This window comes from Choloepus didactylus, chromosome 27, assembly GCF_015220235.1.
Source record: "Choloepus didactylus isolate mChoDid1 chromosome 27, mChoDid1.pri, whole genome shotgun sequence".
Lineage (NCBI taxonomy): Eukaryota > Metazoa > Chordata > Mammalia > Pilosa > Megalonychidae > Choloepus > Choloepus didactylus.
Window position 1 is genome coordinate 3,099,190 of NC_051333.1, and position 23,045 is coordinate 3,122,234.

Sequence of the window (23,045 nt, forward strand, 5' to 3'; positions counted from 1 at the left end):
AGGAGGGACACCCCGTTGGTGGAGGACAGGGACAGCCCCCAGGGGCTAACTAACGTGACTGCCCCAAGCAGGCACCCGGCAGAGCTGTTTCTGGGTCCACCAGATGTGGCTGCCACACCAGGGCCCGGAACATCCTGGTCCTTAAACCCCGGGTGACACCAGGGCCAGAGAGGGCCTGTGGGCCACGGGAGGCCTGGTGCCCAGGGCGCACCTCAGCCCTGTGGGCTGCCACCCCCATCTACGCCCCACTCCATACAGGATTCAGGCTAAGTTCCAGAGCATCAGAGGGTAGCGTGGCACAGGTCACCCGGGAGTGTGGGGTGACGCTACTGGACAGGCTCCCCCACTGAACCTGCGCCTCTGCAGGTCACACGAAGCAGCCCCGAGGCATAGCAGGGTTTTACGCTAATCCCGGGCCCCTCCCGACTTGCAGGTTTGTGGGGAACAGGCGACCACGCAGCGGGGCACAGCAGCAGCCAGGGCCAGCACCCCCACGCCCCTCTACTGACACCTTGCCGCATGGCACCCATTCACCCAGTGCCCAGCCTCGGGCCCAAGCGCTTTGCGGATGTGACCTGGGTCACAGAACACGCGGGGGCTGGGAGACACAGGAGACCCAGGCGGTCAGGAAAGCCGGCCGACATCTTTATTGCGGGGCTCAGGAGCTCTTGGTGGGGCGGGCTCTCTTCCTCTTCACCATCACGGGCTTCTGGCTGCGCAGGATGGCACTGGCCCTGCGGATGGCGGCCTGCGGGCAGGTGGCAGGCTCAGCCGGGACCCTCCCTCTGGGGCAGCCCCCTCCTCCCCGGCCCAGGTGCCCCGCTGCCCCTCACCATGCGCAGATCGGGGCGGTACTTGTTCTTGCGGATCATGTGGCGGATGCTGCTGAGGGTGGCCCGGGCGTTCTTGTTGATGGTGGTGCGCACGTAGGAGGTGGCCGGCTTGCGCTGGCCTGAGGGGAGCAGCAGGTCCCAGGCTCAGTGAGGCCGCCTGGGACCCCGGACTGCAGTGCCCCCATCCCCCACTGTGTCACCGTCCGTCCCCCATCGGTCTGTCAGACACCTGTCCATGACTGGGCTCCGCCCTGAGCACTGGATACACCTGTCTCCCAGTAGCCCTCAGATGGCTTCTACCACCTCCACTCGACAGAGGCAGCCTGAGGGGAACTCACTTGCCCCAGGCCACACAGCAGAGCTACAAGGCCACCCGACCACAGCTCCAGCGTGACAGGGAGAGCACTGAAGAGGGGGCACCAGCCAGACAGCGCAGGAGCTTTAGTCAAAACGAAAAGAAACTCTTCTCCCTGCCTTGCTCTCCCAGGGCCTGCGCTGCACCCTCTGGAGTGCCAGGGAGAGGCATCTGGGGCAAGTGCCCGCCTCTCACTCACCTGTGCAAACAAACCCAGGCTCCACTGATAGATCAAAAGGAAACATCCCCTTGCCTGGGGCATGAGCCACCAGCCACACACAAGGATCTGAAGCCACACAGACTTGAGAGGGTCCCCAATAGCCAAGACCCCACCCACCACTTGGTGGTTTAAAGTTGGCTGAGCTGCTAGACCCAGGTGAAACCCGGTTTCCCCTCATGTCAGCCCAATTTCTTTCAACCCAAGAAGACAACTATTTAACCATCAGAGTAAAACAAAGGCTCTCAAATCCAACCCACCAGAAAGAGGTCCAAGAACCTAGGGGGCCCCTGTGCCAGCGGCAGGTAAAGCTGCTATCTGGCTGTCATTGCTGAGCAAAGACCCCTCCTTCCAGCACAGCCAGGCAGAACCGGCACTGCTGCTTGCACCGGGCCGGGACCAAATCCAGCCCCATCAGAAACCTGGGTGAGACTCACGCCCATCTTTTGAAATACCCCAGTGAAGAACGTGTGGAGTCAGGACATCCCGACTCAATCTCCCCCCAAAACATATGCACAGAGAGACCCTCAAAAGACCTGTCAGTGCCTCAGAGCTGCGGTTTGTACAGGGAGCTGCTGAGTCCACACAGGAAGACGGCGCTTCAAACCGCTCCGCCGGATGCAGCCTGTCACCTCCTGCACGTGGGAGCTGGGGCGAGGCTGGCTGTCTGCCTCTCCTTTCTCAACCGAGGCGGAGCATCCCTCCCCACAGCCCCGAGTGATGAGAACTTAACCCGAACACACCCTACCAGGCAACTGCGGACCCCGGTCCCCACCACCGCCCGGCCAAGTTCAGGCCCATTCAGTTCCTCCACTTTACAGCCGAGGAAGAGACTGCGGTCTCCCGGCTGGTGCGGTGGCGAGGAAAGCCAGCCTCCCCGGGCCGGCACCTGACCCCGAGCGGCAGAACCACTCCTCGACCAGACAGCGGGAGCGCAGAGCTCCCTGCGCCCAAGGGGGCCTGCGGCCGGGGCCCAGCCAGGCGGACGCTCACCCGATCTCCGCTTCAGGACCACCACGACCCCTTTGCCGTCGGCCGCCGGCTCCACGCCCACGGTCTTGCGGTGAATCAGCCCGTTGTAGCGGAAGGAGTTGCGAGCCTTCAGGTTATTGGGCTCCTGGGGAGAGGGGCCGTCGGGGGTCGTGAAGGGGGGCCCGGAGGTGCGTGGGGGCCCTCCCCCCCCCAGCGCTCAGGGGCCCCGCCGCCTCCCCCCGGGCCGCACTCACGGTGCTGTACGTCTGCTTGTTCCTCTTGATCAGGAAACTGGAGCAGTTCCGCACGACCATCCACTGCAGATGCGCGGACATGGCGGCGGCTGCGAAGAAACAGGCCACGTGAAAGACCCAAAAAAGAACAGGCCGACGTTAGGCCGCGGGGCGGGGAGTGTGCCTGCGAACCTGGGTGAACGGGGAGCCCCGAGAGCAGACAGACACCTAGAGCTCCGCCCCGGGGGCTCCGACCTCAGGCGGCGGGGCTGAACTCAGGCAGCCGAGGAACTGCGAGAAACTGGGGGGGTGGGGGACGTAGGACTCCACAAGACTCCTGGGGGCAGGTATGGGGCTGGCCAAAGCACCGCGGGCCGGAACAAAAAGGGACAGCGGGGCGGGAAAGGAGATGGCGGCCACGCGCGGAGGACAACAGCGCCCCACGCTCACCTCCTCTCTCAGCCGCGACCGGAGACGGAAAGAGGGGCGCAGGAGGCGGGGCAACGCCTCTAATACCTCACACGCATTTCCGCTTCCTGTCCGGGCATCGCGTGAAACCTCCTGTCCCCGCCTCCTTTCCCCTTTCGGCCTCGTTACCGAGGAGCCTCGGGAGTGTTCGGCCATTTCCGCTAATTGGCTAATCACCGTTCGGGTATCTTCGAAACTCTTCGGCTACAGAACTTGGGGCGTGTTCTCGGTTGTGGAACTCCACCGTTCCGAAGACGGTTCGGAAGTTTTCGGAATCTTACGGCTGGATTTCCGAGAGGTCCAGTTAGAGAGGCCCGGATCCCCCGAGTCCCATTCCGCAGCCGGCTCACCGAGCGCTTGGCACACGACGGGAACTTAATGAACATTTGTTTTATGAAGATGTGAACGACTAAACGATTTTAAGTCTTGTTCCAGCGTCTTCGGATGTTTCCGGTCTTCTTCGTACGCCCTCGGCTACTTCCGATGAAGGCACCGAGGTTTGCCCGATCATCTTCGGAACTCTCCGGAAACGCTCTTCGGAAGGGCGTCCGCCTTCTTTTAGTCGCCTATTCCCAGTTCGGATCTGTTCGGAAACATTCGTTCTCCATTCGGCCGCGTTCGGAATCCTTCGGCTAGTCCCGGCAGCCCCATTAGTTGGCCTTCCCCAGGGCCCCCTTAGAGTATATCAAGTCTTAAACTGTTGAGTCTGAGGAGAATCTAGACGGAACCTCCTTGCAGACTGGCCACCCCAGAGGAGCACGGATTTCCTCAAAGGGCGGGTTGCTGTTTGGAGGGAGAAAGATTTGCATGTGGGACCCCCTCCTCGTTTGGGGGCTCAGTACCGGATCCCTCGCCCCTGCCTGCCCCATGCGCACTGCACCCCTGGACGTTGACTTTCTGTTGTCAGGGTCACCCTTGGCTCTCGGCGTCCTCCGCCAACCCCGCGCGGGGTCCGGCGTCCGGAGAACCCCTCCCTGAGTGGGGAGACCCCAACCCAGCAGAAGGCCTGGGCGTGCCTCGTGGTAGTGTGCCTGCGGCCGCTGCAGGCCCAAGAGCTGCCCGAGGGCAGGGCCTCGTCTTGCCCATCTAGGCCCTTGAGCTTCGCCCCACCAAGTCCTGAAGCCCGAGGCCTCCTGAGGAAGGGAATTTCCAGGGCTGTCAGACCCACCTGCGCCCCGCGCGCCTCGAACAAAGGAAATTCCGGGCTCCCCCAGCGCCCCGGGTTCCCTCTGTTAGAGCGCCGGGCTGTCGCTCCTCTGTCCAGGTGCCCCTTGGAGGCCAGTGGCCTGGCTTGACCCTTGTACTTGATCCCCTATCCCCGCCATCGGGGCCCGGCGCGCAGGCGGCCTCCGGACGCGGTCCAGGAACAGAAACAGCGGCTGGTTTCCCAGGTGCCCGGCGCTGCCCACCTTGGGCACCCTGGACTTTGACCTTGTGCTGCTTGGCGCTCCCGGGGGCGCAGGGGCCCCGGGCTGCCCATCTTCGCGCCCCCAGCGCGGGCCTCGGCGAGCACAGAAACCAGCGCCAGAGCCCTGGCCGGCTCGGGCCACCAGGCGGGCGCCAGGAACACCTGGCACCGTCCCCTGACCCCGCCCCGAGCCCGGCCGCACCCCGGAACGCTCTCTCGGGCCAGCCCAGCCGAGGCGGTGCAGGCCATGGCGGCGACGGTGGGCGCCTCGCCGGGACCCCCGCCGGGAGCGCCGGCCCCTCCCGCGCCCGCGCCCGCGGCCGGCCTGGGGCGCTGCCGGGTGGCGCTGCTGCTGGCCGTGGCGCTGGACGTGGCGGGCATGGCGGCGCTGCTGACCGGCGTCTTCGCGCAGCTGCAGGTGCGCGGCCGCGACTTCGGCGACCTGCTCATCTACTCGGGCGCGCTGCTCGTCTTCCTGAGCCTGCTCGGCTGGATCTTCTGGTACACCGGCAACATCGAGATCTCGCGCCAGGAGCTCGAGCGCGACTACGGCCTGCGGCCCTCGGCGCTCGCCCGCCTGGCGCGCAAGCTCTCCCGCCGCTGGTCGGCGCCGGCCTCCGCCCCGCGCGCCGCGCCCGGGGCCCTGGGAACGCGCCGGACCGCCCGCGCGCCCCTGCCGCACCCCGCCGGCTCCCGCCGCGTGCGCCTGCAGCTCGCCACACTGGAGGCTGGGCCCGGGGCGGCGGGAGCCGGCCCCGAGTGACCGGAGGTGAGGGGACGGCGGGTGGGGGTGCGGGGAGAGGGGAAGGAGTGGGAGCGCTGAGGGGAGAAGGAGAGACCGCGGGGAGAGATGGAGAGACACTGCGGAGAGATGGAGTGGGAGCCTGACGGGGGCGAGAGGGAAGGAGAGCAGGTCAGCACAGGAGGAAGTGGACATTTAAAACAAAGAGTCAGAGAGAAGCAGAGACCCAGAGGGGTGAGGATGTGGAGAGTGAGGTGGCAGGGAGCTGTCCTGGCTTGGGAGAGACAGATGAGACCCTGCCGTCTGTGAGACGGGACGGTTCTGCATGGGTTAGCTCCCCAGCCCCCAGGGGCCCCCCTGCCTGCCCACCGCCAGCCACACAGCTGGGTCTGAGGCCCCCACTGCCACCACCCCTGCCCCTCAGGAGGCGCCCCAGGCCCAGAAGGGCCACACAGCTTGTGGGCGGAGGGGTGGGATTCTCCTGACACAGGCCCTGATGAGAGTGGGAAAGAGGACCACCAGCTGAAGCAGGAAGATGGCCTCAGGGAAGGCCCGGCCACTCGTTCTCATCCCGTGCCCCCCCCTTCCTTCTATCCCCTCTCCAGCTTGCCCTCCTCTGCTCAAAGCCCTGCTGTGGCTCCCACCCACTGCCTGCTGGTCGGTTAGGTCTCAGTCGCTTACCTGGTATGTGGACTCCCCACGATAGGGCCCCCCTTGACCTTCCCTGGTCCACAGACCAGCGGGCTCCTCACACCTGCTGGCACAGTCTGTGCTCCTCCTGACCCAGGAAGGCCCTGCCCGTCTCTGCTCTGCCCAGACACTTCCCACGTCTTTGAAGATTCAACTCAACTTCCCTGCCCTTCTCCAGCCTCCATGTTTTCCCAGTTGCTCCTCTTATTGCTGTTTGTATCACTGGGGGTTGTGTTTGTGTTGGTGCTATCTCCCCATCCTGACAAGGAGCCCCTTGAGGGTGAGGCCTGGGTCTCTCGTCTTTGTTCCTAGCACTGCCAGCCGTGGAGTGTGAACTCAGGACCCAGAGGGTGATGATCGGGTGGATGGGTGGGTGGGTGGATAGATGGTTGGTGGATGGATGGGTGGATGGATGGGAAGGTGGGTGGGTGGATAGATGGTTGGTGGATGGGTGGGTGCATGGATGGGAAGGTGGGTGGGTGGATAGATGGGTGGGTGGGTAAATGGATTAGCGAACTGGATGGGCTGGCTGATGGGTGGATATGGCTGGATGGGTGGATGGATGTGATGGGTAGAGGGGTGAGTGAAAGGATGGGTGGATGGATTGGGGAGTAGATGGGTTTGGTTGGGTGTGGATGGGTGGATTGGTTGACGGGTAGATGGTTTAGGGGGGTGGGTGGGTAGAACAACAGATGGAGTAGTAACTGAACCCGTTTCTCGAACCGGTTCTGTGAAACAGTTAACCCCTAATGTGCTGTGTAAATAACTCGTGCTCCAGAGTGGCACTAGTTACATAATTTGCGAGAATTGAGAAAATTCAATTCTTTGTGAGAATTGAAAAAATTCAAATCCTCTCCTGCATTCTGTGGTCCAGCTGAGACCTGCCTGAGAAAGGACGCCACCCGTAGGCCTGGGGGAAGCGCCGTGTCACCCAGACTTTGGCCAGTGATGCAGGAGCAGCCACCTGGAGGGGAGGCTCTTCCCGTCTGCGCCAGCGGCCGGCTCAGCTGCCCTGACGCAGGCCCCTCTTGGAAGGAAACTGGGCCTGTGCCAACGCAGGCCTCCCCCTTAACTGCGAGGGCCAGGGGCTGCCAGCACAGGAAGGGCCCAGAACTTCAGTTTTAACCAAGGCACCCACAGGTCCTGGCTCCAGAGGCTCCCCTCTGGCCCTGGCGCTGAGATGAGCTGAGCAGACAGGCAAGGCCACCCCTCTTTGTCTGTCTTCCTGCCTCTCCCTGTGTCTCCCTCCGTTTGTTGTCCTGTCTGTCTCTTCACCTGTCTCCCTAGCTCTGTCTGTCTTTCCTTCTGTGTGTGCTCCTCCCTCGCTCTCCCCCTCCCTGTCTTGGACCACTTGCGTTTCAACGAGGTGGAGGCCCACCGGGAATCCCGGCAGATGGGGGACTGGGGAGCAAGGAAGCAGGTGTGTGCGTGGATAGGTGGGGTGACAGCAGGAAAGGGCTCTGCGCCTGCCCCCGCACCCCAGCACCGAGCAGGGGCCCTGGGAACGTCCCGAGAGGCTGCTGACCCCTCCTTGCCTCCCCCCTGCAGATGCCTCCACCCTCAGGACCTGGCTGAGATACGCGGCCGGCTGGACACCCTCACCTGGCTGCCGGGGCCCCCGTGCACCTGTGCCTCCCTGTTCCTCCCCTGGATAAAGGGCTCTGCCTCGCAGCTCTGCATGTCTGTCTGGGAGAGGGATGGGGCTGGGGCGGCAGTGGGGGAAGGTTGCTGGCTTCCTTCCAAGACTACCCACCCCCAGCTGTCCCGCAGGGGACCCAAGGCCACAGGGGACACAGGAGCCCACCTCGTGCCAGCCCCTAAAGACGGGGAGCCCAGACAGCCCGACTCGGCCCTGACCCTGCTCCTCCTGGGAGTCCTTGTGTCATCTGTGTCCTGAGAGAGGGCGGGCTGGACTTGCCAAGAGATGGATGGACTGCAGGAAACACGTATGGAGGGGGCGCTGGGAGCCTCCAAACCACACTGCACCCTGAGCCCTGGGGACGGAGGGGGCGCGCAGCATCCTGACCAGTAGCCCAGCATGGAGAAAACGTCAGCCCAGCCACTAGGCGTTTGGGAGCCCGGGCTGTCCATTTGACGAGCCCCTGACCTGCAGGAAGGGGTCCACCCTGGTACCCCACAGTGCTCAGTCGTGGACCGGGGACAGCCTGTGGAAACGGTGGCAAATTCTGGGAGGCCTTGAGGGTGGGTGGGTGGGCAGCAGGAGCCGTTGGCAGCTGCACCCCTTCATTAGGAGGGCTGAGCCGCCTCCCCAGCCCAGCCCAGGACCCCCAAACACCCACAGCCCAGGCCACTGTCCACCCAGCAACCCCTCAGCCTGGGCCCCCTCATCAGCTCAGGTCCCTCAAACCCGTTCCAACACGCACACACACACCACCCGCCCCAGGTTCTCCGGTGCCTCCTGCCCCCCGCTGCTTTCAGCCAAGAGACCACACGGCTGTGAGCTACATTTGTATTGGACCCCGCCAGGGGTGCCCTTAATCCTCATCCTCCTCCTCCTCGCCCTCCTCCCCTTCCCCTTCGGTGGCCCCCAAGGGCTCCGTTGTGCCCTCCATGGCCTGGGAGGCCAGCATGCTCGCGGCCGACGTCTTCGCCCCACTCTCGGCCCCTCGGTCCTTGGACAGCAGCGAGACGGTCCTCGACACGTCGCACTTGCCCTTCAGGAAGGCCGGGAGGTGCAGCATGTCCCGGCGCTTGGCCCACCTGGGGGGAGCAGGGGGCACACTCAGCCTCCCCGTCCCCTCCCGGGGGCACCCCCAGGAGCCCGGCCGACCCCGGCCCCACTCGCCAGAACAGGCAGACGCTGCCGATGAGGAAGAGGAGGCCGCCGCACGTCCAGCCCAGCGCCCACATGTGCTTCCTGCGCATCGTTTCTGTGGAAGGACGGGGGTTGAGGGCCCGGGGGTCCCGCCAGCACCCCACCCCGCCCCCCACCCGGGTTCCCGGCGCTCACCGTCCGGCCGCTGGTGGTAGCAGACCCCATCGCGGTAGCAGCACCGCAGGCGCAGGCAGAGGTTGGGGTTCTCGACAGCCGCCTGACCCCCGCAGCTCTCCCGGTCCCACACGTCGCCCTCGCAGCCTGGGGACCACAAGCAGTGGGCTCCATCCTGGGGCCCAGCCCCCCGGAGCCGCGGAGCCCAGGGGACCCGGGCCAGGCTGGCTGCGGAGGCTGGTCCAGCATGGGGCCCAGGAGCCCGGCTCCCCTCCTCCCTCAGGCCCAGGGGTCCGGGCCCCCAGCACCACCACCCCCAGACCCAGGGGCCTAGTCTGGGAGCAGCCTTCCCGGGCACCCAGGGTTTCAGCCACTGCTCACTCCACGGATAGAAGAATCCCTGGATGCCATTCCCATCTGTGAGAGAAAAGGGGCAGGGTTGGGATGAGCCACATGGGGGCTGAGGGCGCCCCCTCCCCGGCCCCCTGACCCCTCAGCAGCCCCCTCACCTACTGAGCCCTGCATCAGCAGGAGAAGACTCAAAGCTGGGATCCCAGAGCCCGCCATGCTGCCTCCCCAGACCCCGGGGCGCCTGTGGGGAGAGGGCTCCAAGGCCACCGCCCAGCAACCCGCTCGGCCCCGCCCAGGCCCCAGGGTTCTGAGTTCTCAGGGGTGGGGCAGGAGGGAGGGGTCCCCTGGCTTGCTCTGCCTGGTTGCTAGGGAGTGGCTTCCTTAGCAACCAGGTGGAAGGAGCTCGAGGGGGCCGATGCGGGCTGGAGAAGACCCCCCCCACACACTTGAACCCTGGGAAAGAGGGCTGGGAGGGGTGGGGGTCCGGGTTTAGAAGCCGCTCGGCCCGGGGCGCCTTCTCCATATAAACGGGAGGACCTGTTGCTAGGGAATCCCGTTCCTTAGTGACCTGACGCCTGAGAAGGCGGGGCTCAGGAAAACTTGTGGGGGGGGGCCTCTGCGGCTCAGAATGCCTCACTGAGCCCCATTGTTAGGGAAGGTCCCCCCTAGCAACCCGGCTGCGGGGAAGGTCAGCAAGTGGGGGCCCCCCACCCACCCGAGGGCGAGCTTTCAGGGGTCGATGGCATCGGACCCACCTAGGGAATGTTTAGCCTGGGGAGGGGTCTGGATTTGGGTGGCGGTGCTGGGTCCCAGCTGCGATTGGAAGGCATGATGGGGTGCTGGGGGTGCCCAGGGGTGCCCAAAGTGTTTCAGGGGCAGGCACCGGGGAGGCTGGCAGCCCCTTCCTGTCCTGGCTCGGTTTCCCCATCCGTGAGTGGGGAGAGAGGTCAGTCTGGGGGTCTCAAGGTTCCCTTTTGGTTTCTCTCTATAGTGGGCGAGGGGCTTGGCTTCCGAGGAGAGGGAGCTGAATGGGGGAGACGGGACGGCCCGTGACCCCTAGTTCGTCCCCTCCAAACGCCCCCTCGGCCTCGCGGGAGGCAACAGAAGGAGTCAAGAGCTCCTGGCTCCTGGGTGTGAGGGAGGAGGGTCCTGGATCCAGACCTCCGTTTTTCGGGAAGCCCCGTGAGGCCGACCCCCTGCCCCGCGTCCTCTCCCCCCACCCATCTCCTGTAAACATCCTGGTGGGTGCCTCCGTCAGAGATGACACAGGTCAGAGGGGGCTCAGTGGGGGGCCGGGGCAGGGGGTCACAGGGGTTGCCGGGCTGAGGCCGAGCAGCTGCTGACCCGTTTCCTGTGTCAACATCATCTGGACCCACTTCCCAATTCTCGGGATTCCTCAGGGATCAAGGAGGGGGTGGGCAGGCGGGGCGGCCTCGGCCTGGACGCGGCTTCGGACTGGGGGGGCCGCCGCCACGGCCCTCGCCGCTAATGACAGGCTTGGGCTGCCTCTGCGGCCGCCTGCCCCGTCACCCCCCAGAGGCCAGACAGGACCCCCCAGGGACAGACAGACGGACACACACAACCCTGGACCTGCTGACCTCACACCCGGCCAGCCTCACCTCGCCCGGGGCCCGAGCATGGGCGAGGACCCTGGGACCCCCTGCCCCACTGGCATCGCCCCCCAGCCGCCGACCCTCCCCTCAAAGCCTCTGGCCCCATCTCCCCACACTCACCCCGGAGCCTCGGAACTCCCTGGGTCCCCTCAGGCTGCCCCTCCTCTCTGTCCCTGTCCCCTGCTGTCATCTCTCGCCATCTGCTGTCCGGCCTCCCTGAGTCTGCGTGTCTTCGGCTCTGTCCTCTCGCTGTCGTGGTCTGGTCCCTCTCCCACAGGATCTGCGGGGGTCCCTGCCCCAGGGGGACCCAGGAGCCAAATGCCTTGGCCCCCTCCTCCACACCCACCTTGGCTCCGGCAGCCACACTGGGGGGCAGATGTCCGAACCCTCCCGCCGGGGTGAGGGCAGAGTCACCACCCCGGGACCCCGGCCCAGTCCCCAGAGCTGCAGACCCCCCCCACAGAACGCTCCCCAAATTGCAGAGTGACCGAAACTTGTTCTGCACGTTTTCTGAAGCCAGGGCGTGGGATCTGGGGGGAGGGGGGCTGGGGACCCAGACTCAGTCTGAGGGGGGAGGGGGGACCCCCGGGTCTGAGGGAGGAGGGGCTGGGGCCTGGCTCCCTGCGGCGGAAGGGGCTGGCATTTACCAGAACCCTGCCCCTGCTCCCCGCCCGGCCCCGGCCCCGTGCCCCCATCACCGCGGCCAGTCCATCCCCAGGCCGGTGGCCTGAGTCACCTCGGCTGGCCCCGCCGGTCTGGGGGGGGCTACGTCAGCTCTCCCCTCACTGACGCAGCCTTGGGCCCCCCAAGCTGACTCAGCCGGAAACAGGCCCCCTGAGGGGCGGGGACCCGGTGGTCAGGAGGCCTGGGTTCCGGCGGGAGCAAGGACTGGGTCGGGCCCCTGGGGGGCCGTCGAGGGGGTGGCTGTGGCGGACCCAAAAAGAGCTCTCACCTGAGGGGATGAGCTCATCCCCACCTGGGGGGGCTGTGACCTCACCTCCCGGGACTGAGCCGCCGGCCCCCCACAGGGCAGGGGCTGGGGAGGGGAGCCCGCTCGGCGCAGTCGGGGATGGGGAGTGGGCCGGGGGTCTGCAGGCGCTGCTCCCAGAGCCATCTGGCTCCCATCTCGTCCTCCACAGGCCCCTGACCCTGCAGTTGGCGTCTCCGTCCCTCAGTTTCCCTGTCGATCCTGGGGTTACGTCATCTGCCTCCGTCTTGCCCCTGTGCCCCGTCTGCATCCCAGCCTCCGTGCCGTCTCCCCGGAAACAGTGTCTCTCTCTGCCTCTTGGGGACCCCCACCCCACACCTCCCCGGCCTGGAGGCCCCCCGCTGGTGGGTCCGTCTCCCGCAGGATGGCCCTGTCCAGTGTCCCTGCCGGGGGTCTCTGCCTCAGTGCCTCCGTCCCCGTCTCTCCCAGGGGCTGTCTGTCTGTCTGTCTGGATGCATCAATAAAAACCAACAATCAGAACGGTGGCTAACGTCTCCTCAGTGCTGGCTGTGTGCTTCACACGAATGGACTCACGTCACTCTCACCGTGGCGTTTTGGGGGGCTATTGTGGTGGTCCCTGTCTCACAGTGAGGGCACCCCGGCCCCAGGGCCCCTCTGCTGCACTTCCCACCACCGTGTCTCTGGGTCTGTCTGCCAGCGTGTGTCCACCTGTCTCCTGGAGAAAGACCCCCATCCCTCTGTCCCCATTGTGGTACCCCCGGGTGCAGCTCAGTGTCCACATCTCCGGGTGCCTGGCTCTTGGGGCCCACCCGTCTCTGTCACCCTGCCCGGGGTCTCCATTTGCTCCCAGCATCTCCTCGGCCTCCTCTCAGGCCTCGCTGTCCTCGGCGTCTGCGCCCCTCGGCCACCTCTGCCCCCCACTCCCCAGCCCTCCCAGCAGCCCTCGCTCTGCCCGGAGGCTCCGTCCTCCTCCCTGTGCATCTGTCTCCTGTCTGTCTGTCCCAGGGTCCTCATCTCTCCATGTGTCTGTCTCCCCAAATGTCTGTCCCAGGATCCCCACTGTCTGTCTGTCCCCCATCCCTCTCTTTCCATCTCCCCAAGTCTCCCTCCCTGGTGCCTACGTCTCCCCAGGGCGGGCCCCGGGGCCCCACGTCTGCCTCTCCCGACCCCTCTCCCCCTGCGGCCCACCTCCCCCGCCTGTGAGTCTGGCCGGACCCCCACCGCAGCCGGGCCCCAGCTCCTGAGCCGCCCGTGTCTGCCCGGCCAGCCGAGGAGGTGGAGGGAGGGGACGCCGATGACCTCACCAGCCCCTCTCCGACCACCCCCCCTTCCCTTTTCAACTTTTCCAACTTTTCCTTCCGTGCCCTCCTGGGCGCGCGGCGCTGGGCCCTGCGAGGCAGCCGGCTCCCTCGGAATGGAAAAGGCAGGCAGGGAGGGTGAGTCAGGATGTGTCAGGCCACCCTCCCTGCCGCCCGCCCCGGCCCCTATATAACCCCCCAGGCGCACACGCTCCCTCACTGCCCGGCCGTCGCTGCTCCGGGCACCCTACATGCCTCCCCGCCCCAAGCCGCGGCCCAGCTGACCCCGGGGCTCCCCGGCAGCGGACAGGGAAGGGTTAAAGGCCCCCAGCTCCCTGCCCTCTGCTCTGGGGAACCCCTGGCCCTGTGGGGACATGAACAGTAAGTTGGTGCCAGTTCATGGTGGGGCCAGGCGGGCGCGGCGGGCAGGGAGCAGACACCGCAGGAGCCGGCGGGTTGAGGACCGAGCCGGGAGGCACAGCGGCAGGTCCCGCGGACACCCAGATGAGAGGGCAGAGAAAGCGGGAGGCAGCGCGGACGGGGACAGAGAGACGGGGCGCGAGGCCAGGGGCCCGGGACCCCCGGACACTCAGCGCGCAGCGAGCGACGCGGACGCCCGGAGCGCGCCGCAGAGGCTCCGGGCGGGAAACTGAGGCACGGCGAGCGGGCGCAGGGGAGCAGCGGCGGGAGCGGGGGCACCTCTCCTGCAAGAGCGCGAAGGGACGGGGTGCAGGAGCAGACACCAGAGCCAGACAGATGCGGGCGGGCGGACCGACAGACAGCGGGCTGGGAGCGGCGGGAGCCGAGCAGGGCGCGGGCTGGGGGCGTGAGGAGCGATCGGGGCGTCCCGGGGGTCGCTGATTGGCCGGCGGGCGGGGGGCGGGCGAGGCAGCGGGAGAGCCCGTGGGCCCCAGCCCTTGCGCCCCGAGGGCCCCCGCGGGTCCCCGGCTCTTCCCGCCCTCGTCGCCGCCTCTCCCGCCCAGGTGCGCCCCGGGCTGGTCCCCGGACACCGCCGCCCGCCTCGGCGAGGGGCGCCGGGGCACCTGGGCGGGCTTCCCGGGGGCCGGGGCGGTGGATCCCCGCCACTGTCCTCGGCTCGGGCGGCCTCCCCTGCTCCCAGCCCGGCTCGGGCTCCCGGGGCCGGGGGAGGGGGCAGGTCCTGGCCTGTGCCACCCCCCCTCATGCCCCGCCCCGGGGCCCAGATTCCGGCGTCCGGGGGCGGACGGGAGACGCCCGGCCGGTCTTCCCGCCCCGGGACGCGTCTGCTCCGACGGGCGGGGCGGCGGCCGAGGCCGGGGTGGGAGCGGGAAGCCCGCCGGGGCCTGTGACCTGCCCTGGGGCGCGCCGTGCTGGGACTCGAGCCCCTCAGCCCTCCTGCCTGCGCCCCGCTCCCCCCACAGGCATTTGCCACCTGCTCCTGGCCATGCTGACTCTATGGCCAGAGAGAGCTGCCGCCCCGGGGCCAGCCTCAGGACCCCCGCGGGCCTCCCCAGACCCTCGGGCGGACCTGGATGGCACCGTCCTCCTGACCCGCTCCCTCCTGGTGGACACGCGGCACTTGGTGGCCCAGCTGGTGAGAGATGAGGGGATGCGCGGGGACCAGTCCGGGAGTGACAGAGACGCAGGGGGGGCTCACTGCCCGGAGGGTGTCCGAGCTCCCAGGAAGAGAGAGAAGCTTGGGGCCCATGGTGGGGGGTGGAGGGAGCCCCGAGGCTGGGCGGGGTCCCCTTCACCTCTGCCTTCCATCCCCAGAGAGAAAAATTCCCAGCCGACGGGGACAACCACCTGGACACGCTCCCCACCCTGGCCATGAGTGCAGGGGCACTGGGCGCACTGCAGGTAAGCACAGGGAAGGGTCAGGGTGCACACGGAGCTGGGCAGAGGCTGATGGGCCAGGGGTGCCTGAGAAGGCACAGGCCCCTGACACCCCCACCCCCGCCCCGTCCCCCAGCTCCCTGGCGTACTGACACGGCTGCGCAGTGACCTGCTCTCCTACCTGCGGCACGTGCAGTGGCTGCGCCGGGCGGGGGTCCCTCCCCTGCGGACCCTGGAGCCGGAGCTGGGCAGCCTGCAGGCCCGGCTGGATGTGCTGCTGCGGCGGCTACAGCTCCTGGTATGCCCCGGGCCCCAAGGTCCTGGAAACTGAGACCCCGGGACCCCAGACCCCAGACCCGGCTCAGAAAAGCTGAATCTTACTGCAGGATGCCCACTCTTAGACCTAAGGCCTCCCCCCTGACACCCTAAGGTCCCTAAGGTCCATGGGGCCGCAGACCATCACCCCAAGACCCTGAGACCCCCCAAGGAAACCTGACCCTGAGATTTCAAACTACAAGACTCCGGACCCTGAGACAACAGCCCCCAAGACCCCAGACCCCAAGATCTTGGGACAAGCCCAAGATCTAAAACCTTAGAGCTGGCCCGAGACCCCAAGACTCCCGACCCCGATTAGGAGCTCTGGCTTCCGAAACCCCAGACCAAGACCTCAAGGCCAGGAAACTTCAGACCCCCATTTCTGGGCCTAACTCCAAAGGCCTTGGACCTAAAATTCTGGATTGCAGCTCCGAGACCCCAAACCCGACCCCAGCCCTCACCCGAGGGTCCCTCGGCCTGATCACACAATCCCAGACTTGTGCCCACAGACCCCAGACCCCAGACACTGCTCCTGTAACCCCAGCTCCAGGATCCCATCCAGACAACACTCACCCCAACACCAGCCCACAGAGAGCCCAGACCCCACAACCACCAAGGTCCCAGGCCTGTCTCCAAAGCCCCCGCTCCCCAAAGCTTGGCCCTGGCACCCCAACCTTTCAACGCTCTCAATTTTCTGAACCTGTGATCCTGAAGCCCTCCCAGCCCACCCCCCACCCCCCATGCTAGACCCTCCCCCAACCCCGATTCCATCAATGCTCAAACAGCCCTTCCCCGGATCCCCGCGGCACCCCTGCCTTCCGCTAACCCTCTCGTCCTCTTCCCACAGATGTCCCGCCTGGCCCTGCCGCAGGCATCCCCAGACCCCCCGGCGCCCCCCCTCACGCCGCTTACCTCGGCCTGGGGGGGCATCAGGGCGGCCCACGCCATCCTGGGGGGGCTGCACCTCACCCTCGACTGGGCCGTTCGGGGGCTGCTGCTGCTGAGGACACGGCTGTGAGCTGGGCCCGGAGCCACCCCGTCCTGCAAAGCCAGACCTTATTTATTTATTTATTTTGGGGCTGGGGGCGTGGTGGCCAGACAACCCCCCCCCCGCCGGCTCCCCCTAGTTCGATCGGGTCCCTCGAGGGCACCGGGGTGGGGGCATCTGTGCCTTATTTATATTTATTTATTTGAGGGGGGTGGGAGGCAGGTGGACTCACGGGTCCCCGAGGAGGAGGGGACTGAGGCCCAGGACCCTCGGAGCTCTGAGGAGTCCGGCCATGGGGTCTTTTCGACTCCCACCCCCTCTGGACCTGGGCAGGAGATCTATTATTTATTAAGCAATTACTGTCTTTTGTTGTGGGCTGGGGAAGGAGTGAGAAAGGAGACCTCGGATTTGTACGAAAATGTGAGAAATCTGTGAGATGGAGAAGGGGAAATAAATTTGTTATACACACCTGCCTAAGGGCCGTTTCTCAGAGGGCTGGGGGCTGGACGCTGCAGTCCCCAAAGCAGGGGGAAGCCGGAAGGGACTCGGTGGGGTGAGAATGGGCCAAGCTGTACCTAGTGGGCAGTGCAGTGGGGGGCACACTGGGCTCCGGGGGGCAGAAAGTCAGTAAATATTCAACAAACATGTAAGTGAATGAAAGAAGCCTCCAGAAGGTCACCCAGGGACCAGTGGCACGCTTTGGAGGAACCCTGCAGCTGAGGGTTCTGTGTTGTTCGTTTTGACCTTATTCACAATGGCAAATCGGAAACAACCTAAGTGTCCAACTGTGGGGGACGGTTGAATGAATTATGGGGCTTCTGCACCGTGGAACACCTGTGAGCCACTAAAAGGGCTGCTTAAGATGCAGGAAGATGTACCGTCGTGTGAAAGAGCAGGCTACAAAACCACTTTTGTGCAAATATACATGGATTCAAAGGAACAATTCCTAGAACGAAATACACCAAAATGTCGACCAAAGTTGTCTTGGGGCCAAAGGGGAGGGGGGCATGGTGAGTGATTTTTTATTATTTGGGTTCATCTGCTTGTCCAGAATTTCTACAATGACCATGTAATTTACGTGACACATTAAAACAAAACAAAACAAAACAAAAAACACCTTATTGGGTCAGGAAGGGCCATTCTCTGAGCGTCTGCTCTGGCTGGTGCCGTAGTGTGGGGTTTGACTTATTTGATTTCCCCAGATCGTCAAATACTCCCCATTTTACAGGCTAGAGAAACAGGCTCAGAGGGGGCGGGGGTGCTGCTCGGGGTTCCCGAGCTGGAGAAGGAGCGCGACCGTGAAGCCACCACAGGTCTGGCTAACTCCGAAGCCGGGGTTCCCCGTTCTTGATCCTGCAGGGCTCCATGGCCACTGGTGTCCCCCAAAACATGGCAGACGTGGGGGAACTGGGGTTCGGGCGAGAGGGTGGGGGCTCACCAAGGGTTAAGGGAGGGTCAGCAGCAGGGCTGGGAGTCTGATTGAGACCTTGTCTCCTAGAATCTAAGCCCTTCCCCGACGCAGCCACTTCTCCCCGGGGGACCCCGCGTTGTCACTGGGTGGGTCTGGAGTGGATGTGGGGGTGTAGGGGGGACCCAGCCTGGCTCTGGGGTGCTGACTGGCCCACCCAACCCTCAAGACCCCAGGAAGCTCCTCCCTCACCCCAGTGTCCGATGAGATCACAAAGGCCCCCCTGGCCAAGGCTCCTCCCCCAGGCCAGAGCTGGGGGGCCATGATCCGGGCCCAAGTCCCCCAGTCCCGGGAGGCTCCACCCTCCGCGAGCGCTGCGCCAGGCAACTGCAAAACCCAAGGGGCCGGGCTGGGGGCCTGGGGGGTCACTCGCCCCGTTGGGAGCCGCCATGAACCGGCTTCGGAACATCCAGCGCTTGCCACGGTTCCAGGGCCCCCCGAAGTGGGTGCCCATTCTGGGCGATCTCCAGAAGACCCTCCACAAGGGCGAGCACCTGCCCCTCCGCCCGCTGCCGATGTTCGAGAGTAACTTTGTCCAGGTGTCCTGGGGCCCGGGGGTGGGGGGCGTGGAGAGGGGTGGGCGCCTGGGGCTGGGGGGTGCAGGCGGGGGTGCTGGGGGAGGGGACAGCCAAGGAGTGGTCCCAGCCCCTCTCCCTGGCCACCCCAGGTGACAAACCAAGGGGCCCCCGTGTACCTGCACCACAGAACCAGCCGCCTGACCATGGGCGTGGCCGCCTCCCTGCCGGGCCTGGTGCTGCCGGACATCCTACTGCTGGCTCAGCCCCCCGAGGGCAGGGGGTCCTCCGGGCTCCACCTGACCAGGTGCCTCCTCGCCCCCGGCCCGCGCCGCCCCCTGCCCACCCCTCTGGTTCCACCGCCCCATCTCCTGCCTCCCCAGGCTGATCCCGCTGGACCTCGCCCACCTGTACGTGCATGACCTGCCCACCTGGCGCCTGAAGCTGCGCCTGGCCACCGGCCGCTACTACTACCTGGAGCTGGATGCCCCCTGCGACGAGCGCGGCTTTCTCTTCGACCGCTGGATCCGCCTCATCGACCTGCTCCGGCAGCCGGCCCCAGCCTGGGCCCCCCGCGCACTGCCCAAGTCGCCCCTGGGCCTGGACCTGGTGGCGCCACCCGCCTCCACCTGGCGCCTGCAGGTGGGGCCTGACCCCGCCGAATCCACGGGTGACAGGCCAGAGGGGACGAGGGTCCGGAGCCCAAAGTCCAGACCTCCGGGGGATGGGGCTGGGGGCCCAGGAGGGGCCAGTCCCCTGGGTCTGGGAGAAGAGGGCTGGATCCTGGGTCTGGGGGAGGGGGGCCGGGACCCCTGGGACTGGGGGAGGGGGGCCGGGACCCCTGAGTAGGTAGGCAGTGGAGACGGAGAAGCAGAGCGGGGCTGTGCCCCACTGACCGCCCCCCCCCCCCCCGGCGCAGGGCTCATCGTCCCACACCAAGTGCTCAGGTGAGCCAGCCTGGTCCCCACCTGGCCCCTCCACCTGGGTTGCACAGAGCTTGGGCACTCGGGCTCTTCCGCCACCTCGCCTGGCCGAGCCCGCCATGGGGTCTCCTGTCAGCCTCTCCCCTGTCCCAGCCCCAGCCCCAGCCCTCCCCCTCCTGGGGTCCCGACCCACCTGGGCCCCCCTCTCTTCCAGTCATGTCGGCCAAGGTCACCTTTCCTTACGAGGTGGTGACATCCCGGAAACAAAAGAAAGCCAAGGTGAGCAGGCCCCCAGCAGGCGGGTGGGGGTCCCGGGGCCGCCCCACCCGGCCTGACGCCCCTGGCGCTCGCCACAGGCCCTGAAGCGCAGGTTCAAGTCCCAGGCCGCGGGCGACTCGGAGGCAGGAGGGAGGAGGAAGTCTAAGGAGCAGAAGTAGGCGGGGGCGCAGGCGGGGGGCGGGGAGGGGCGGCAGCCGGCCGGACACCAAGGCCCCCGCAATCCGCCCCTTCAGGTCCCTCCCGGGCCCCACCCTCGACCCATCTCACAAGGAAATCCAAGTTTCCGGTAAGCGCCAGCCCCTGCCTCGGCCGGGGCTCTGGGCCGCAGGGCTGAGGGGCCTTCCCCTGCCGGCTCAGGCTGCTCTCCCCCCAGAGAAGCCCAGTCTCGTCATCCGGACCATCTTCAGCATCATCTCCAGCATCAAGAGCCAGGAGCACTCCTCGCCGCAGGCCAGCTGCAGACGGGGGCTGGGGGCTGGGTCTGAGGGAGGAGGGGCTGGGGCCCGGACCCCTGGGTCTGAGGGAGGAGGGGCTGGGGGCCTGGACCCCTGGGTCTGAGGGAGGAGGGGCTGGGGGCCTGGACCCCTGGGTCTGAGGGAGGAGGCGCTGGGGGCCTGGACCCCCGGGTCTGAGGGAGGAGGGTCTGGGGGCTGGACCCCCGGGTCTGAGGGGGGAGGGGCTGGGGGCCTGGACCCCCGGGTCTGAGGGAGGACGGGGCTGGGGGTCTGGACCCCCGGGTCTGAGGGAGGAGGGGCTGGGGGCTGGACCCCTGGATCTGAGGGAGGAGGGGCTGGGGGCTGGACCCCTGGATCTGAGGGAGGAGGGGCTGGGGGCCTGGACCCCCGGGTCTGAGGGAGGAGGGGCTGGGGGTCTGGACCCCTGGGTCTGAGGGAGGAGGGGCTGGAAACCGCACTGCCCCCGACCTTCCCACCCTCCATCTGTTCACTCACAGGGAGGCATGTCAGAGACTGAAATGCCCACAGTCCAAGGACATTTGGTGGAAACGCCTTCATTTCGTATCTCTGGTGACAGCTCTGACGTCTTCTCGGCGGACACCTACAATCGGACGGAGGGGCACCGGTGTCAGGAGGACACTGAAGCCCTCGTGGACCCCCTGTCCAGCACCATGTCCTCCCACTCTGTCTGTCCAGATGCACCCCATGCTGCCTTCCACCGCTCCGCAACCCCTGCCTCCCTCCCCAGGCCCAGAGGAAAGGCCAGGCCACCACGTCCCCAGAAAGCCCCTCCTGTCCCTCACATATCTTGGAAGGCTCCATTCATCCCTGACCAGTCCCCAAAGGCCCCACGTGCACCTGCCCCACACCACAGGGTCCCAGTCCTACTTGCCCCATACCAGAAGACCCCACCTATACCTGCCCCATCCCAGAGGGCCCCACCTGTACCTGCCCCATCCCAGAGGGTCCCAGCGGTGCCCGCCCCATCCCATAGGGCCCCACCTGTACCTGCTCTTCCCCGGAAGTCTACATCCCTCACTCTCCCGAAAAGGAAGTCTCTGTTCTTACCTGCCCCATCCCCAAAGGCTCTGAGCTCAGAGCCCCAACAGCAGAGAGTGTTCCCCCCACCTGCCCCGCTGGAGAAGACCCCCACTAGCCCCGGCACGTTGCTAAGTGAGGACATGCTTGAGGGGAGCAAGCCCAAAGAAAAACCTGTTCTGATGGCGGGTGCCCAGGAGGAGGCTGTGGTGGAGCTGAGGGCCCGGGCAGTGTCCCTGGAGGTGCCGTTCAGCAAGACCAAGAAGGAGTCCAAGGAGGTCCTGATCAGCAAAACCCGGGAGATCACCCTGGAGGGCTTGACAGGCAGGAGGAAGGTGGAGGACAGGGCCCACAAGACGAAGGAAGAGATCTCCCTGGACCTGCCAGGTGGCAAGTCCAGGGAGGTGGGGTGGCAGAAGAGATGGGTCAAGACCCATGCACTGACCCTTGAGGGACCCTCACGGGAGAAGTTCCAGCCCTTCTCTGTGGAGGGACTGGCTCTGGCCAAGCTCATGCTCATTGCCAGCTCCAAGGGGTCGCATTTAAGACCCCCGGCCGTGGCGCTGCCTTCCTGGCTCTCTCTAACTTCCCAGGTGAGCACTGTGTCGAAGGTGGACTCCGTGCCTTTCAACCCCAGCCAGGTATGCTGGCTGGAGAGGACACCGGTGGAGGTCAGGGAGCAGCCAGAATCCAGCACCGGGATAAAGAAGAGCACACGGCAGTGGAGACACGCGGAGGAGGCACCCTGGGACCCGACGGAGCACGCCAAGCCGTCCTGCCACCCCTCGCCTCCATCCAGCAGCCCGAGGATGGAGAGCGGCCCCCGGCCTCCCATCGCTCTACCTGCCACAAGGTGGGAACACGTAGAGGAGTCGCCCATCTCCCCACCTCCCTCAAGGATGGACGTCACGGCCAGGATGCCCCAGCGGCCCCCAAGAATCTCTGAAGAGCCCGGCAAGCACTCCCTGGCCACGATGAGCTCATCCTCAAGCATGCTCTCCCCCATGCTCGTGCAAATTGAGAGCCTGAAGGACGTGAACCCTGACATGGGGGCAGCCAGGGAGGAAGTGGGCATCCTTACAGCTGCATCCAGGTATTTGGGGGGTAATGGCTAACATCTCCTGCCAACTCCATTATCTGCGAGAGAGTGGCCACCCCTCCTCCTGCTTCCCTTCACACATCCACTGTCTACCAAGAGTTGACTGTGCTGGACGCTTTTTGAGGTGCTAGGTTTATAGCAGCAAGCAACAGGGGAGGGGTGCTCCTGGCAGCCAGTGGGCAGAGGCCAGGGGTGCTGCTAAACACTCTGCAATGAACAGGCCAGCCCCCGTCCCCAGCAAAGACTCACCCGGCCCATAACGTCCATAGCGTTGAGGCTGGAAAACCCTGCCCTAGAAGGAGGGTGTCAGACAGTAAAAAGCATGTTAATTATACGTATGTTAGAAGGTGATCATTCTCTGGACAAAACAGAACAGAGTAAGAGGGTTAGGGCCGTGGGCAGGCAGGGTGCAGTATTGAACTGCGTGGTCTTAGGCAGGTCTCGTTGAGCTGGTAGTGCCTGTGGAAAGACCTCACGGAGGGGAAGGAGGAAGCCACGGGGACATGTAGGGACTGAGCGTTCCGAACAGAAGGAACAGCTAATGCAAAGCCCCCAAAGCAGGAGTGAGCGTGAGGCGCTGAACCCACAGCGAGAGGTGGGCTGCCTGGAAACGAGTGGCCAAGGTCGGTGGAGCAGGGAGTCCAGCCAGAGGAGTCACAGGCGGGCTGGATCGTGGAGAACCTTGAATCAGGCAATGCTAAGGAATTTGGCTGTGAGTGAGTCATGGAGGGTTCTGAGCAGAAGTGGGATGAGAACTGAGGCACATTGGAAAGGGTTCTCTATGGGGGGGGCGTGGAGAACGTAGATGGAGCACTGGTGGGACGGGGAGGGGGCACAAGATGATGGTGGCTTGGGCAAGAGTAGAAGTGACTGTTGAGAAGCGGTGATGTTTTGAAGGTTGAACCAACCGACTGGGTCATGGGTTGGCAGTGTGACAAGAAAGGAAGTGTCATCCAGGGTGATGCAAAGTTTCGGGTCTGGGAAACTTGAAGGATGTAGTGGCCATAGCAGCAACGGGGAAGACCATGAGTGGAGTGTGTTTCGGTAAGATCCGGAACTCCGATTTGGACC

At 65.6% G+C, this 23,045-nt stretch overlaps 4 protein-coding genes across 14 annotated transcripts; 2 read left to right on the top strand and 2 right to left on the bottom strand.

The window, feature by feature from the left end:
* Positions 1-623: 623 nt before the first annotated feature.
* On the bottom strand, positions 624-3,129 carry RPL28 (ribosomal protein L28). 2 transcript variants are annotated; one of them, XM_037818774.1, is made up of 5 exons: positions 3,061-3,129; positions 2,632-2,720; positions 2,399-2,522; positions 834-952; positions 624-748 (listed from the first exon to the last, which is right to left on the bottom strand). In XM_037818774.1, the coding sequence occupies exons 2-5, from the start codon at positions 2,710-2,712 to the stop codon at positions 659-661; spliced, it is 414 nt and encodes a 137-aa protein (XP_037674702.1). In that variant the 5' UTR covers positions 2,713-2,720; positions 3,061-3,129; the 3' UTR covers positions 624-658. The 2 variants fall into 2 exon arrangements, with proteins under 2 accessions (XP_037674702.1, XP_037674703.1); XM_037818775.1 differs by lacking the exon at positions 3,061-3,129 and adding an exon at positions 2,803-2,945.
* Positions 3,130-4,087: 958 nt separating this feature from the next.
* TMEM238 (transmembrane protein 238) lies at positions 4,088-8,107 on the top strand. 5 transcript variants are annotated; one of them, XR_005214243.1, is made up of 3 exons: positions 4,088-5,255; positions 7,059-7,115; positions 7,467-8,107. XR_005214243.1 is itself a non-coding variant. In XM_037818772.1 (2 exons), the coding sequence occupies exon 1, from the start codon at positions 4,734-4,736 to the stop codon at positions 5,247-5,249; it is 516 nt and encodes a 171-aa protein (XP_037674700.1). In that variant the 5' UTR covers positions 4,120-4,733; the 3' UTR covers positions 5,250-5,255; positions 7,467-7,589. The 5 variants fall into 5 exon arrangements, 1 of the variants encoding a protein (XP_037674700.1); XR_005214245.1 differs by lacking the exon at positions 7,467-8,107 and adding an exon at positions 5,834-5,912; XR_005214244.1 differs by lacking the exons at positions 7,059-7,115; positions 7,467-8,107 and adding exons at positions 5,834-5,912; positions 6,793-7,052.
* A 304-nt stretch (positions 8,108-8,411) lies between these two features.
* TMEM190 (transmembrane protein 190) lies at positions 8,412-12,625 on the bottom strand. Of its 6 annotated transcripts, XM_037818767.1 has the most exons (6): positions 10,953-12,625; positions 9,378-9,685; positions 9,250-9,285; positions 8,890-9,015; positions 8,725-8,809; positions 8,412-8,639 (listed from the first exon to the last, which is right to left on the bottom strand). In XM_037818767.1, the coding sequence occupies exons 2-6, from the start codon at positions 9,433-9,435 to the stop codon at positions 8,414-8,416; spliced, it is 531 nt and encodes a 176-aa protein (XP_037674695.1). In that variant the 5' UTR covers positions 9,436-9,685; positions 10,953-12,625; the 3' UTR covers positions 8,412-8,413. The 6 variants fall into 6 exon arrangements, with proteins under 6 accessions (XP_037674695.1, XP_037674694.1, XP_037674693.1 ...); XM_037818766.1 differs by having other exon boundaries at positions 8,412-8,809; positions 9,378-9,460; XM_037818765.1 differs by having other exon boundaries at positions 8,412-8,809.
* Positions 12,626-18,054: 5,429 nt separating this feature from the next.
* Positions 18,055-22,694, top strand: FAM71E2 (family with sequence similarity 71 member E2). The gene is made up of 9 exons (XM_037820521.1): positions 18,055-18,204; positions 18,333-18,487; positions 18,564-18,850; positions 19,318-19,382; positions 19,460-19,536; positions 19,616-19,668; positions 19,756-19,861; positions 20,415-21,979; positions 22,564-22,694. Exons 1-9 carry the CDS (start codon positions 18,055-18,057, stop codon positions 22,692-22,694), a joined length of 2,589 nt encoding a protein of 862 aa, XP_037676449.1.
* Positions 22,695-23,045: the final 351 nt, after the last annotated feature.

Coding starts and splice junctions, on each gene's coding strand:
- RPL28 (XM_037818774.1), bottom strand. CDS start 2,712: ATGTCCGCGCATCTGCAGTGGATGGTCGTGCGGAACTGCTCCAGTTTC. Junction 953..2,398: donor GGTCCTGAAGCGGAGATCGG/GTGAGCGTCCGC, acceptor TGCTCCCCTCAG/GCCAGCGCAAGCCGGCCACC. Junction 749..833: donor ACCGCCCCGATCTGCGCATG/GTGAGGGGCAGC, acceptor ACCTGCCCGCAG/GCCGCCATCCGCAGGGCCAG.
- TMEM238 (XM_037818772.1), top strand. CDS start 4,734: ATGGCGGCGACGGTGGGCGCCTCGCCGGGACCCCCGCCGGGAGCGCCG.
- FAM71E2 (XM_037820521.1), top strand. CDS start 18,055: ATGAACCGGCTTCGGAACATCCAGCGCTTGCCACGGTTCCAGGGCCCC. Junction 19,862..20,414: donor AGACGGGGGCTGGGGGCTGG/GTCTGAGGGAGG, acceptor CTCTGGTGACAG/CTCTGACGTCTTCTCGGCGG. Junction 21,980..22,563: donor TGCATCCAGGTATTTGGGGG/GTAATGGCTAAC, acceptor CTGAACCCACAG/CGAGAGGTGGGCTGCCTGGA.
- TMEM190 (XM_037818763.1), bottom strand. CDS start 9,435: ATGGCGGGCTCTGGGATCCCAGCTTTGAGTCTTCTCCTGCTGATGCAG. Junction 9,286..9,377: donor GCTGATGCAGGGCTCAGTAG/GTGAGGGGGCTG, acceptor TTTCTCTCACAG/ATGGGAATGGCATCCAGGGA. Junction 8,810..8,889: donor CTACCACCAGCGGCCGGACG/GTGAGCGCCGGG, acceptor GTCCTTCCACAG/AAACGATGCGCAGGAAGCAC.